At 41.7% G+C, this 15,171-nt stretch overlaps 1 protein-coding gene across 1 annotated transcript in view; it reads left to right on the top strand.

Moving 5' to 3' along the window:
- The first annotated feature begins 1,383 nt into the window (after positions 1-1,383).
- HEATR6 (HEAT repeat containing 6) overlaps positions 1,384-15,171 on the top strand; it is a 35,166-nt gene continuing 21,378 nt past the window's right edge. Inside the window, exons 1-9 of the mRNA XM_056819438.1 lie at positions 1,384-1,715; positions 3,348-3,455; positions 5,986-6,126; positions 6,976-7,091; positions 8,539-8,653; positions 10,008-10,109; positions 12,395-12,532; positions 13,331-13,626; positions 13,885-14,062. Coding sequence (XP_056675416.1) covers positions 1,509-1,715; positions 3,348-3,455; positions 5,986-6,126; positions 6,976-7,091; positions 8,539-8,653; positions 10,008-10,109; positions 12,395-12,532; positions 13,331-13,626; positions 13,885-14,062 — 1,401 coding nt within the window. The 5' untranslated portion in view covers positions 1,384-1,508. The remainder of the gene's footprint in view (positions 1,716-3,347; positions 3,456-5,985; positions 6,127-6,975; positions 7,092-8,538; positions 8,654-10,007; positions 10,110-12,394; positions 12,533-13,330; positions 13,627-13,884; positions 14,063-15,171) is intronic.

The following is a 15,171-nucleotide window of genomic DNA, read 5'->3' as shown; positions in this document are numbered from 1 at the left end:
ATACTGCTGTCCAGTAAAGTGGTGGTGGTGATGGGCCTGTGCAAGTTGTGAGAAGCCCATCACAGCCAGTGCTGCAGCGGTATTTTACTAATAGCAATTTGGAATCCCTAGGAAACAATGATGTCAAGAGAGAGAAAAATTGACTCAGAGTGTAGGATATTCTATAGTTCCCATAGTTCCCATTGAAATACTGGTCAGTTTGTTGATTTAAATTTACTTGTTCTTTATGTTAAATATTGTGTTTGTTCCCATTTTTTCCCCTTTAAAATAAGATATATGCAGTGTACATAGGGATTTGTTCATAGTTTTTTTTTTATAGTCTGGCCCTCCAACAGTCTGAGGGACAGTGAATTGGTCCCCTATGTAAAATATTTGGGGACCCTTGCTGATATAGACTATTCCTTTAGAAGTTTAGCAGTGAAGGAGAGGATATAGGATAATAGCTTTAGGGAACAGCAGAGATGAAGTTTTTTAATGTTTGTTTTTTAAAGATAGGTCTGATATTGTTATTATGGATAGGCTGGATTTTTTCAGCAATTTAGGAGATGAGATCTGGAAGACAAAGACAGAAGAGGGAAGGAATAGAGAAGAGACTGTGCCTTCTGGCACACAGTAGAAGCTTAATAAATACTTATTAATGATTACAGATGGGCTCAATTTTATTTATTTAGTTTTTAAAAAACCCTTACCTTCCATCTTGGAGTTATTGGCTCCAAGGCAGAAGAGTGGTAAGGGCTAGGCAATAGGGGTCAAGTGACTTGCCCAGAGTCACACAGCTGAGAAGTGTCTAAGGCCAAATTTGAACCTAGGACCTCCCATCTCTAGGCCTGACTCTCAATCCATTGAGCTACCCAACTGCCCCAAGATAGGCTCAATTTTAGGGAGATGGGGGGCAGGGTGAGAAGGTACAGAAGATATTTCTAACAGTCACCGTGGGGAAACCATAATCACTAATGATTAAAGGTGTAGGGGCGCAGCTAGGTCGTTCAGTGGTTAGAGAGCCAGGCCTGGAGATGGGAGATTGTTTTAAATCTGGCCTCGGACACTTCCTAGTCCTGTGACTTTGGACAAGCCACTTAACCCCCATAGTCCAGTTCTTTTCGCTCTTTTGTCTTGGAACCAATACACAGTATTGATTCTAGGACAGAAGGTGAGGGTTTAAAAAAAAAGGAGGAGGAGGCCCTGCTGTATAGGATAGAGAGCTAGAAGGACAAAGACTACCCCAGCCTTGTACATGGTAAGCGTTTAATAAATGTTTGTGGTCTAACGGGCGGACTCCACGGGACCACTCAAACTCACAGAGAAGCACAGGGAGGAAGAGTCGGTTTCTCTACGGTTCCTTCAGTCTCCGAGAGAGCCAGGCACCCATATAGGGTACTTCCGGGTCGCTGTCTGGCGGCGTCCCGTCGTCATGGAAACAGCGGGTTCTCTGGCGGCGGCGGGGACGCGTGCCCCCGGAAGTGCTCTTCCGTTGCCATAGGGAGGGCCGGAGGGCGGGGGGAGGGAAGATGGCGGCGGTGCAGGTGGCCGGGGCGCCGGTGTGTGGGGCCCGGGACCCGCCGCCGGGCCCCGGGAGCGGATTCCGCCGCCTATCGGCCCGCCTGGGTTCTCTTCGCCCCGCGGACAGCAGCTCTGCCCGCACCGAGATTCATCTGCTGTTCGACCAGCTCATCTCCGAGAACTACAGCGAGGGCGGCGGGGGTGTCACAGCCGAGGTAGAGGCCGGGCGGCTGGAGATGAGGGGGGCGACCGGGGAAGCGGGGCCCGACCCCCCATCCCACTCCCCCACCTTCTCTGGGGCCCTGGACTCCGCTTCCGTTGTGACGGTTTCCTGCCGTAGCTTACCAGAAACCGCCCCGACCTCGATCCCAACGGTCCTGCTGCTCCCCCTTAGCTAGTGCCCAGCCCGCCTAAGTGCCCCCTGACACGTCGACCGGGGTCTCCCACCCCTGTAAGGATCGGCATAGCCGGGGCCATGACCCAGCATTTACAAATGGGGAAACAGAGGACCGTGGACGTGGAGTCATTTTATTTCATTTTATTCCGCGGTCACCGACCTGGTTTGGGATTCGAACCCGCGTCTCAACTGACTTCTAAGCCTCGAACTGAAATTCTCCATTAGGCAGAGATTGCTGACATGCCTATAAAGAGCAAAGCCAGAAAAGACCTCTAGGGCTACCTTCCCCATTTTACAAATGAGTCAACTGAGGCTCCGTGGCTTCCTTCAAGTCCCAACTGAAATCCCCATTCCCTTTCAGTCTAATAGTGCCTTCTCTACTGCTCATTATTTCCCTTTTATCCCACTTGGAGCTTATGTAGAGTTGTTTTCATTTCCTCTCTCCCCCTAGCTGGGAGAGCCTTGAGGGCAGGCCTGGCCCCTAATAGATGCCTAATAGATTTTTATTCACCCACTGTTGGAGACCCAGGGACATGAAACTCAAGAAGCCACCTTCTAATCCAGAGCCAGTATTCTTTCCCCGTTATCAGGCTGTTTCCATTTCAGACCTTCCACTAAATCGTAATTTTACTTATTCCTTTGGTTCTTTTAGTCACGATGAAAGCTTTTTTGGCATATCAATTTGTTCTTTCAAAATGCTTTGATCACTAGAATCTGTACAAAGTGCTGCAGTCTGAAATCAGAAATAAAGCTGGAGAATCATAGACTATTAGCTCTGGAATGGCCTTAGTGAGAGATCTGTACACACATTTCAGAAAGTCTGAACTTGAAGGGGGGGAGGGGGATTACATCCTTATTTGGGTATGATTAATTTCCTTTGCATCCTGTGGATCTTATTTTGTGCAGTTAAAACGTTATTCATCAAATTGCCCAAGGGGTCTATGACACAAAGAAAATTAAAGTCTAGTTTAAGATCCAGAGGAACTCATAGTTTGTGTGTGTATGTAGATGTATATATCACATGTGTGTACACACATGTATAACTACAGACATGTGATGAGGGAAACCATATACGTGTACACCAACACACATATATATCATGTACACGACCATGTGTTCATGTCTATGGTATACAACCCATACATGTATGTATATATGTACATAAACACATACATACTAACTAGCAGGAGCTCCAACCTGCCTTGTCAAGCTTTTCTCACCTTTGGTCTCATGTTCTTTCTGCCTTGTTGTGTTTTATGCTATTAGTTTTTCCTTTTTAGTATCAATGTCACTGTTCTTCCACTGCCCTTTCTTCCTCCTATGTCACTTTTCCCCATTTTAGAATGCTAATTTTGGCTCTTGATTTGCCATATATTCTGAGGGATTGAATTGGACCAAACATATTGCTTGTTCAGTGATGTATTTCATACAATTTTTATTCTTTTTGTAGGATGTTAGTGCTTTACTGGTCCAGGCCTGTCGACTGGTCCATCTCAATCAGGAACATCTAGTCAGCAAAGTTTCTCAACTTATTCACCATCTCCTTAACAGATTGCAGGTAAGAGCATCTCCTGGGCTTGGCTTTGGGGAAGGAAAAAAAGCTGACCAAGAAAAGCCAAGGACCTCTCTGAGATTTCATGAGCATGGTGACTCTACTCATCCCAGCCAGGCCTGTAAATTAGTAAGGAGATCTTAGAGAATTTGGTGAAGCTCAGAGCTAATAAGTGACTTGTTTATAGTCATGTGGCAAAGATGCATCAGAGACAAGATTCAAACCCTATTTCTCTCTCATTGCAACCTTTGCATGTGAGCCACTGTGTCTGATTTCTTCTTATTGACGAATATAAGTCCACAGAGAATGATCTGAAATGTTGATTTTTTTTCTCTACATCTTGTCATTGTTTAGTTGTGTTGAGGTTGGTTTCTGTTGGAGGGATGAATGTGGCTAATGTTGATCTAGGAGTCAGTGTAGAATAAGGGAAGGAGAACCTGGCTCAAAGTCAGGAGATCTGGGTTCAAATGCCACCTCAAACAATAGGTAACTGGGGGAGCTTATGCAAGCTACTTTACCCTCTGTTCCTCAGTTTCCTCAGCTATAAAATGAGGTTAGACTTGATGATTCTTAAGGTCCCTTCTACGTTTAAAATCATGATTTACAAAAAAATATATATGACTACTTTAAAAATTACTTTTTCTACTGGGTTAAAAGTATTTATTTTATACCATCTTATTTTTTCCCAGCCCGTGTTATGTTATGGCTTTCTTTTTTTCTCCAGCATCTTTCACAAATGGTTAAATACGTTTAATATATTTTAATGCAGAGTACAATACCAGTAAGGCTATCATCAAATGAGATGATTTTGAAAAGTCTTCATAAAATTAATTATGCTAGACAGATATATAGGATTTATTAATTTTTTCAACCCTTACTTCCTGCCTTAGTAACAACTCTTAAGGCAGAAAGGCAGGGGCTAGGCAAATGAAGAAGGTCCTCATGACTCTAGGCCTGGCGTTCTACTGTACCACCTAGCTGCTTCAGGATTGCTTTTTCTGTGTATGTGAGCATAGACAGCTGTGAATGTGAAATCCCTCCCTCTCTAAAAGGAAATTGATTGTGATCAAAATTAAGATTTTTATAGGGATGGAGCCTAGATCTAGAATTTGATTGATAGAAGGAGTTAGTTCCTTGGTATGGAAACTCCCTTTTTTTGATGCAGTTGGCACCTTCTCGTCCTGAGTTCTGAGAGTCATCCTTCTCTGTGTGTCAAGTTTCCTCATGAGTAAAATGGGGATGAGAAGAGGACCTATTTTACAGGGCAGTTGTGATGGTCAAAAGAGTTAACAAAAAGGCTTTGCCAAACTTAAATGATATCCTAAAAGCCAGTGGCTTATTTTTGTAGAATTACTTTGGAGCACTGAAGTTTATATGAATGTCCAGGGTCATAGAGCCAAGTGTGTGTCAGGGGTGGGACTTAAACCCAGGTTTTGTCCACTCCAAAGCTGGCTCTTTCACTACCCACCTCTGATTTAATACAGTTGGAAAATTGCAAGGGGCAGTGTCTATAGATGTCACAAAAGTCTTATTCTTTGGGGACATCCTGTGTTATTGGTTTGAATATTCATTGCTGTCAGGTATAAATCATTTCTGTAGCCCTGGTTAGTTGAGAAGGATTCCTAATGTCCCTCAGCACTTAGCATTTAACCCAAGCATTTGACATTAGCTTATATTTTGGCTCATAGTCAGTTAAAATAATTTCTGTGAAATCACAGGTTTGATCCAAAAAGATTTTTGATAAAACACATGTGATTTAAGCAGCTATTGTGTACAAGGCACCATACCAGCTGCTAGGAATACAAGGAGGAAAAGTCTTTGCTTTCAAGGAACTCTGTCAGTGCGTCACTAGCTTATACTCTGTAATATTAAATGATTAAATAAAAGGAAAAATAAGAGTCACCTAAGAGAATTAGGGAGCGAGGGAGCATGTCCAGCAGGGGTTAGGGAAGAGGGGGAGCATGACAAAACAAAAATAGAAATTCTAGGTGTCTAGTTTAGTTGGAGTGCCCATTGGGCATCCCCCATGGGGTAACTATGATACATATACATATATACACACTCACACATACATATAACACAACTCAAAGATGAAAAGTCAGAACCAGATGATGGATGCCGCTGAGAGCCAGGCCATGGTGGGAGATATCGGAAGGAAGATGTTCAAACCTGGCCACCATTAGGAAGGATGGACTAGAAAGAAGAAACAGATCAGAAGACTGTGAGGCTCTTTCAGCATCCAGTAAGGTGGTGGCAGTAGAAAGGAGGAGACAGGTGCAAGACATACTTTTGCATTTAGTTGCTTCAAATGTGTGTTCTGTAGGGACTTTATCTTCTGTCTCTGTGGTGTGCCCCATAGACCTGGTAAGATGCTGATCTCACGGCTTGTTCACCACTGTTGATTGAGCATTTGTTATGTACCAGGTAGTTGAAATGGGATGTGTTAGTATGATGGGAAAATTAGGTATGCACATGGATATATGTGGGTGAATGTAGTAAGCATTATGATAGAATGGAATTTTTTTTCTTTTGGTAGGTGATCGTTGATGAACAGAATCTGGATTTCCTTTTGGCTTACACAATCTCTGCTTTTCAACAATGTAGTTCCTGGACACACATGGAAATTCTTCAGGCCTTGTCTGCTCTGGTTTACTACAATGGTCCCAAATGTCAGAAGGTAGTTTGTATTTCCTTTCTTCTTTCCAGTAGCAGGAGGGAAGGAGGAAATTCTCCCCATAGATATTCCTTGCCTCTCAATGGTTCTTGGCCATTCTGTAGAAATCATAGAGAGAAGATGGTTCTTAGCTGTTTGTAGCCTTACTGCCCAAGGGCTATCATTCTTCTCCTAAGCCTGTTGTAGTTTTAATGAGTTAAGGATTGTGGGCATTAGTAAGATAGCTTTGAAAATTGAAAATTTTTTAAAAATTGTTTCAGAACAAGGGAGCAAAAGTTTGGAAACCACATAAGGCCTTTTTGGCCTTGTGAGGTTGCCCAGGATTGTAAGAACCTCAGTCAATCTGTGTGACTCTGGGCAAGTCACTTAACCCTCACTGCCTAGCCCTTCTTGCTCTTTTATCTTGGAATCAATACACAATATTGATTCTAAGATAGAAGATAAAGGTTTAAAAAAAATAAGAAGAATTTTGGTCAGAGAGTGAGCTGCTCTCCCTCGTCTGTGCTGGTCCTACACTTGTTCACAGCCTGGTAAGTAGAACATGGAGCTTACTGCTGCTACAGATGTGGCTTTAGAACTTGTGCTCAAACCTCCATTGGGATCCTTGGGTACTTTGTATCTCCAGTGGACCCGAGTGCTACATTTAGCATTTCTTGGCTTGTTCATCTATAATAAGTTGCACAGAGCAGGGGCTCTCTGGGGCTTAATTGCCTTTTTGTTCACCCCACTCACACTCACCTCTTCAAGGGGGGAAAAAAAAGAACTTTTGTCTAAAGCAGAGCATTCACCAATACATTCTCTCACATGACCTCTGGCTGTTGTATTGACCTCTGGCTGCTGTATTTGTTCTAGTACCTTCCAGACTTGCTTGGGGAGAATGGGATCTTGATGAAATTGAGTGATTCCAGCCAGTCGGACCCTGACCTCAGGAGAGCTGCAGTACATTGTATGGCAAACATATGTCTCAGGTACGAGGGTCAAATGCATCCTGGGGGTTGGGGTCATTGGTGGGAGCAGAGCCTGTCGGAAATTAGGGGTAATTTAGGAAATTCACCTTACATTTAGATTTTGTTGCGTAGTTAATGGAATCTGTGAAATACTCCAGTAATGTATCATGTTTGACTGCCAGAGATCTGGTCACAGGAGACTGTGGTTTTTACATTTTTCTCGTAAAACTACCTCATAAGGAAATATTCTTTACAATTACCATACCACAGAAAATTAGTCACCAGTCCACCTTCCCCCTAGGAAGTACCCAGTTAATAATCAAACCCAGAAATAATCAAAAACCACAGCTTTTTCTATTTCACTGGGGTAAAACTAAACTATTTTTACATCTGGAAAAAATGTGTTATAAGGAATTTGGGATTCCTCTGACTGTCTTTAGCTTCTATTTTAGTTACTTTTGTCCCTTTTTCAAAATATAGATGGGACATCCCAAGTGCTCATTGATTTGATCTAGTTCATTCTGTGAGTGTACAAAACAAAAGAAATACTAGTCAAGTGCAGTGACTTGGGTTTTTTTTGTTCATATAGAGCACAGTGCCATCCAATTGTTCATAGATTGTGTCTACTATGGGCAGGGTCTTGTGCTTGTGACTGTAGGCTGGTGTGGCAGGAACGCTGGACCCCGGAGGCCCGGGTTCTCATCCTGACTAGCTATGAGATTATGACCCCTACTTGGCTCCTCTGCCCTTTGATTTCCTCATGTCCAAATTGAGGGTATTGGATACATCAGAGTTCTTAGCCTTTTGGAGGTCATGACCCTCTTTGGTAGTCTGGGAGAGTTTGTAATCCCATTTGCCCTTTGCTGAAGAATACTTTTTTAAAAAAGTGGAAGAAAATACTAAATTTTAGTGAGTGGTTAGTAAAAATAAAGAGGACTTTTTTTTTCTAACCAGTTCCTAGGCCCTCTAAAATCTATTCATGGTTCCCCCCCTCCCCCCATTAAGAATGCCTAGACTACATGATCTTTAGGTTCCTTTAATATAAAAATTAGCAGTTTCTATGCTTCTGTAATACAGATAAGGATACAACATAGGCCTTGCCTTTTCTAGACCATGGAGCTTATGGTCTGGCTAAGGACACTGAAGCCTAAACACGAACTTATGGGCTTCCCATAAATGGGGAATAGGAAGATGAACACCTATGGCGGTAGCAGTTCACCTATTGAGACAGTGAACCTTTCCTCTCTCCCTCAGATTCTCTAATCTCTCCCTCTTGAGGTCTCATTGTTTGTCATACATCATTCCTGCAGTGTGCATGCTCCCCCTTCCCCAACTGCCCAGAGGAGGGAGGCATGATTAGCCAGTGGACATCTGTCCCTCGTAGGTTGGAGATGGGTCATTCATAGCATTTTCTAAGCTCTCAGCTAAGAGTCTGGACTTTGAATCGCCTCCTTTGCTTGTGTTTTAGTGTCCCAGGACAGCCATACTTGGACGAGCCTTACCGAAATGTCTGCTTTCAAACTTTCTTAACTATTTTACAGTCTTCCAAAGTTTCTGGTATGGACGATATCACATTTTGCATGGTAGGTAGGAACCTAGTGTTCTCCAATACCTCACTAATAGACTGTAAGTTACTGCCATACAGGATGCCCAGAGGGGCCGAATACAAGAAATAGACTGAGGCAGCCAGTTGGCTTCTTTAAAGTGCTGCTTGAAAGGAGCGCAGTTTTTTGCCATTGAAAAGTTTAAATGTAGCTTTAAAACGTGTGGTAGAACTTGGGCTACTGAGTGTCACCTGGGACTGTTCTTCTGGCTGAACATTTCACAAATAATAGAAGTTAATGGTTAAGAACTGAATTATGCCATTGTCTACCAAGTTTGCCCTCTCTACACACAGACACACACACACACACACACACACACACACACACACTCACTCTCTTAAAAACACATATACACACACATAAAAATACACACTTAAGAACTCTTAAGAACATATATACCCTTACACATCATACATATACACATTTCCATATCCATAATACATACTCATAATGCACATATCCACCCCATATGGTCACTTATACATATGACATATTACACACAACACACTCAGACACACATAGATACTCATACATATATACGTAATACACAGACATCCACAGAGTATCTTATGCTGTGCCTTGGGATAACCACCATGCCAAGCTCTTCCCCTTGGCTCTCTGGGAGAGGATCTGCTGCTTTTCATCTCTGTTACCACCATGGCAGAGCTGCTGCTGCAGCAAACATACCCTCTTTTCCTGCTTACCCAGCAGTCAGCTGTCTGGACTCCCTTCTCAACTTTTACAGAGAAGGTTGGCCATTAGTATCTAGCAGCAGCTAAAATCTGAGGGCTCCTTTCCTTCTGGCTAAAGAATCCAATTCAGCAAGCATTTACTAAATGCCTAGTCTGCCCATGACATGATCAGTCACAATCCATTGGAATGATACTTTATATTCATTTGACACTTTCAAGTTCACAAAGTGTTTTCGTAAATATAGTCACATTTGATCCAACCCTTGTAGGTAAGAACAGATGATATTCCAATTTTAGAGAAAAGGAGATGGAGGGTCAGAAGAATTTGGTGTACTTCCCAAGAACCTATAGGTTGTAAGTGGTACATCCAGGTCGAGAACCCAGACCTCTGGATTCTTAGTGCAGGGCTCCTTGGACTCTACATACTTCTCATCATTTTTTACCATTTCCAGGTCTGTGGTTGTCTTTGGCTGCTTTGGCTGCTTTGGCATTGCTTGCTGCCCTTGCATTATTGGCAGAGACATTTTTTAACAAAATCTCTACTTTGGGGTTTGGAGCAGTTGTGAATGCTGGAAGGGTTCTGGAGACCTGCTGCCTAGATGACTTAAATTGTACCTGAACTTAGTCTCCTTTTCCCCCAGTTGTTACAAAATGCACTGAAAGGTCTCCAGTCACTTCTGAATGGGGGTAAGATGAAGCTTACACAGACTGAGCAGCTTGGGTCTCTTCTAGCCGTATTAAAGGTAAGCATGTGTTATTTCCTTTTTCTCATTTCCTCTTTTAACTTTTTTTTAAAATTTTAAACATTATTTTATTTGGTCATTTCCATACATATTCATTGGAAACAAAGATCATTTTCTTTTCCTCCCCTCCCCCCCTCCCACCTCCTTTCCCTCTCCCATAGCCGACGCATGATTCCACTGGTTATCACATGTGTTCTTGACTCGAACCCATTTCCCTGTTGTTGGAATTTGCATTATAGTGTTCATTTAGAGTCTCTCCTCAGTCATATCCCCTCCAACCCTGTAGTCAAGCAGTTGCTTTTCATCGGTGTTTTTACTCCCACAGTTTATCCTCTGCTTGTGGATAGTATTTTTAAGATCCCTGCAGATTGTTCAGGGAAATTGCATTGACACTAATGGAGAAGTCCATCACCTTCGATTGTACCACAATGTATCAGTCTCTGTGTACAATGTTTTCCTGGTTCTGCTCCTCTCGCTCTGCATCACTTCCTGGACGTCGTTCCAGTCTCCATGGAATTCCTCTGCTTTATTATTCCTTTTAGCACAATAGTATTCCATCACCAACATATACCACAATGTGTTCAGCCATTCCCCAATTGACGGGCATCCCCTCGTTTTCCAATTTTTGGCCACCACAAAGAGTGCAGCTATGAATATTTTTGTACAAGTCTTTTTCCTTATTATCTCTTTGGGGTACAAACCCAGCAGTGCTATGGCTGGATCAAAGGGCAGACAGTCTTTTATCACCCTTTGGGCATAGTTCCAAATTGCCCCCCAGAATGGTTGGATCAATTCACAACTTCACCAGCAATGAATTAGTGTCCCCACTTTGCCACATCCCCTCCAGCATTCATTACTTTCCATAGCTGTCATGTTAGCCAATCTGCTAGGTGTGAGATGATACCTCAGAGTTGTTTTGATTTGCATCTCTCTGATTATAAGAGATTTAGAACACTTTTTCATGTGCTTATTAATAGTTTTGATTTCTTTGGCTGAGAACTGCCTGTTCATGTCCCTTGCCCATTTGTCAATTGGAGAATGGCTTGATTTTTTTGTACAATTGATTTAGTTCTTTATAAATTTGAGTAATTAAACCTTTGTCAGAGGTTTTTATGAAGATTGTTTCCCAATTTGTTGCTACCCTTCTGATTTTGGTTACATTGGTTTTGTTTGTACAAAAACTTTTTAATTTGATGTAATCCAGATTATTTATTTTGCATTTTGTAACTCTTTCTAATTCTTGCTTGGTTTTGAAGTCTTTCCCTTCCCAAAGGTCTGACATGTATACTATTCTGTGTTCGCCTAATTTTCTTATAGTTTCCTCCTTTATGTTCAAGTCATTCACCCATTTTGAATTTATCTTGGTGTAGGGTGTGAGGTGTTGATCTAAGCCTAATCTTTCCCACACTGTCCTCCAATTTTCCCAGCAGCTTTTATGAAATAGTGGATTTTTGTCCCAAAAGCTGGGATCTTTGGGTTTGTCATATACTGTCTTGCTGAGGTTGCTTGCCCCCAGTCTATTCCACTGATCCTCCTTTCTGTCTCTTAGCCAGTACCAAATTGTTTTGATGACCGCTGCTTTGTAATATAGTCTGAGATCTGGGACTACAAGACCCCCTTCCTTTGTATTTTTTTTTTCATTATTTCCCTGGATATCCTTGATCTTTTGTTCTTCCAAATGAACTTTGTTATGGTTTTTTCTAAATCAGTAAAAAAAATGTTTGGAAGTTCCATGGGTATGGCACTAAATAGATAGATGAGTTTGGGTAGGATGGTCATTTTTATTATATTGGCTCGTCCTACCCATGAGCAGTTAATGTTCTTCCAATTGTTCAAGTCTAGTTTTAGTTGTCTCCTCTTTTAACTTTTAAGTGTTATTAGGAACCCTTTTTTCCCATTGATGATCAATCATCCCATTCAGAATAATGTACCATACATCAAAAGAAACTATAGCTGAAAAGGATCTTTTGAAAACCTTTGGAAACAATCAACTTAAGCATTTTAAAATTAAAAACTAGGAATGTCAAACTTGATTAGATGTAACGTTTGTAAAAGAAAATATCTTTCAGATATGTTTTTAGTGAGCTTAACATGTTGGGGCTAGGGAGAAGAGAAAGTAGCAATTATTTAATTTTAGAAAACTTGCTGAGGATTAGATGATATTAAACTGAAGGCGAGAGCTTTCACAGCCTTAACCTTTTCCATCTTTATTAACAACAGTAATAAAAGTTAATTCATTCATATATTTATATTTGATTTTGTGATTTTTTTCTTTTTATATTTAGAAATACATGTTTCATGGACTTCCTGGATTGAACATAGAGATGCCTGCAGTTTTATACCCAGCTCCTCTTCCACAGTATGATGGACGATCACCTATTAGACAGGAGCCAATGGAAATAAACCCCTCTAAACCAATAGCGGTATAATTATAGTTTATTGGGTTAGAACTTAACATTTTTTGTAAAACATATTCTTATGTAAACATTCTCTGTTGTTTTATAATTTTTGCCTGAGAAGACCTATTCTGAATAAGCAGTTTTTACTCAGGGTAGATTTTTTAGTACAATCAGTTAAAAAGAAGAGCTTAAGTGGCTCACTTAGGATGGGCATTTAGCACATACTAAGGCTTTGCAGCATCAACATGCCTTTCTTCCTCAGCTGGGCATTGTGATCCTGAGTATTTTTTTGAGAATGTCATCAAGGTTGCATCTCTCTGGTTGTGGACTTCTTGTCTCCTGCCTCCATAGCACTGTCATACTACCCCTCGCTTTCTCATCATAGCCCCCAGAACCTCCCTTTGCTGCACAACTCTTTCATTGACTTGTTAAAACCAGAGCATGAGCAGATGGCCCAAGCTGTGATTATCAACTGTTTAAAAAGCAATCCTTCAATGGAGCCCTTAAACTTTGTACCTTGTGTGGGCAGTTATTATGTCTCAGCAGGATAGTCAGGAACATGGGGTTCATTTTTGGGGAAGGGGATTGCATAGAAGCTGGTTTCTGAGTCAAAACAGGAGGTTCTGGAAAAAAGGAGACTTAGGATCTAGAAGATAGGTTGGCAAAAGAGTGGGGTGCACAGGAGTGTCAGAATACAGGGAATATTCTGGTCAAGATTAGAAAGGATGCCGTCATGCTTGCCAGTCATTCAGTGCAGAGGAAGAGAAGGCACATTCAGGAAGATGGTATCATAGACATTTTTTTTTTGTTCTTTATCATCAGAGTAAAAGGAAGAAGGCAAAGGCCAAACAAAAGAAGGGCCAACAGGGAGAGGAGCCAAAAGAACCAAATGGGGAGATAGGAGCAGGTACCGCCAATAGCCTAGGCAAGTTAACCCTCCATGAAGGCAGTGCCATGGGCCCTGGCTACCTGAGTGCTCAGAGTGGGGCCTCTGAGGGAAGTGGCCCTGCAGCCCGAGATCGAGCAGCTTCTTATCTCAGCAATGCCACGTGGAAAAGGATCAGCAGCAGTGAGTCGGACTATTCTGATGCCGAAGGAGGCCTGCAGAGCAAGATGAGGTGGGCACCTGGGAATAGGGCACTCCCACCTTGGTATTTGAATTTTTTTTTGTTGTTTTTGCATCCCCTTCTTAAATGGCTGATCTCCCACTAGCTATTGATTAGATTTCTTGTAGTAAAGATAAAATCACTGTGTGATCTTTGGGGTTTATTTAAAAAGCCGAGTTTCTGAGTATGTCTCATTAGAAGGAGTCCAGTTGGGGTTGAGGGATCTTCTTGAGCTATTTCATTAAAGCCTTTCATTTGTTTTTGTTTAAGATCTTACCAGGCCAAAGTCCGCCAGGGAGCTTTAGCTTGCTTCCTTTCCACGATAAAATCAATAGAGAAGAAAGTTCTCTATGGTTACTGGTCTGCTTTTGTTCCTGATACCCCTGGTATAGGAAGCCCACAGTCTGTGTCCTTGATGACGATTTCATTAAAAGACCCCTCTCCAAAGGTAAGAGAATTTCCTCAGGAACCTCTAAACAATAGACAGTTGTTAATTTAAATACAGAATTCTCATTAATTTTGATGGGAGTTCTGATCTGAGATTCATTCTTCTGGCTTTGCATGGATGGCCAGTAGTGCAGGGACTTGTTAGATGGGAATTCAAAACCTCCCATTTTCCCCAAGGGAGGGGCATTCATAGACTAAGCTTCTAGAGTTGGAATCCTGTATCTTTTCCAAGTAAGGCTAAATACTAGCTGACTTCATCACAAACCTGTAAGGTTAGTTCTGTTTTTAATCTCTTTATTTTAGAGCTGAGAAAATGATGGCAGGTTAAGCAACTTGCCCAGGATCCCACAGCTTGGAAGTGTCTCAGATGGGATCTGAACCGAGGTGTTTATGACTTGTTAAACCAACCAGCTGTTCTAAAGCAGCACCATGTCCTCTTCCTCCCCCTGACAGTGGTTTTGTGGGCCAACATAATTGTTATAAAGGAAAGACATTGACCATGATTCCTGCTGACTTCTGTTTGGCTTTGCTCACTGCCTTCTGGGAAGAAGCTATATGGCCATAGGAAGTGAATGGCCTGTTTGACAGTGGGGAAGTGTGCTAAATGGAAAATAAGCCTTATTGTGGGCAAGACTGGGTTGATACAGACAAAAATGAAATAGTTTTTCCCCTGAGAAACTTAGATTTTGATCTTCACCTTATAAATAGTTTATACTCACATTACTTGGGGGCATCGGAGTTATAATTTTCCTCTGAAGATTTACTCTTTTAATATGATGATAAATCAATTGAAAACTTGGCTACTCTCAGCAATGCATTGTTCTGGGACTTAGGATGGGGAATGCTATCCACTTCCAGAGAAAGGATGCAGATCAAAGCATACTGTATTTCACATCAGTTTATTTACAGTTTTATTTTGGAGTTTTGGTTTTGTATGAATGTGCTTTTACAACAGTGACCAATATGAATGTGTATTTTGCATGATAATATGGTCCAGATCAAATTACTTACTATCTCCAAATTGGGGGAGGGAAGAGAGAGGGAGATGAATTGGACCGTATAATTTTGGAAAATGTATGTTGGAAATTTTTATTACATGTAATTGGGAAA

The sequence above is a fragment of the Monodelphis domestica genome, chromosome 2, assembly GCF_027887165.1.
Source record: "Monodelphis domestica isolate mMonDom1 chromosome 2, mMonDom1.pri, whole genome shotgun sequence".
Lineage (NCBI taxonomy): Eukaryota > Metazoa > Chordata > Mammalia > Didelphimorphia > Didelphidae > Monodelphis > Monodelphis domestica.
This window is presented reverse-complemented; position numbering and strand designations above follow the sequence as displayed.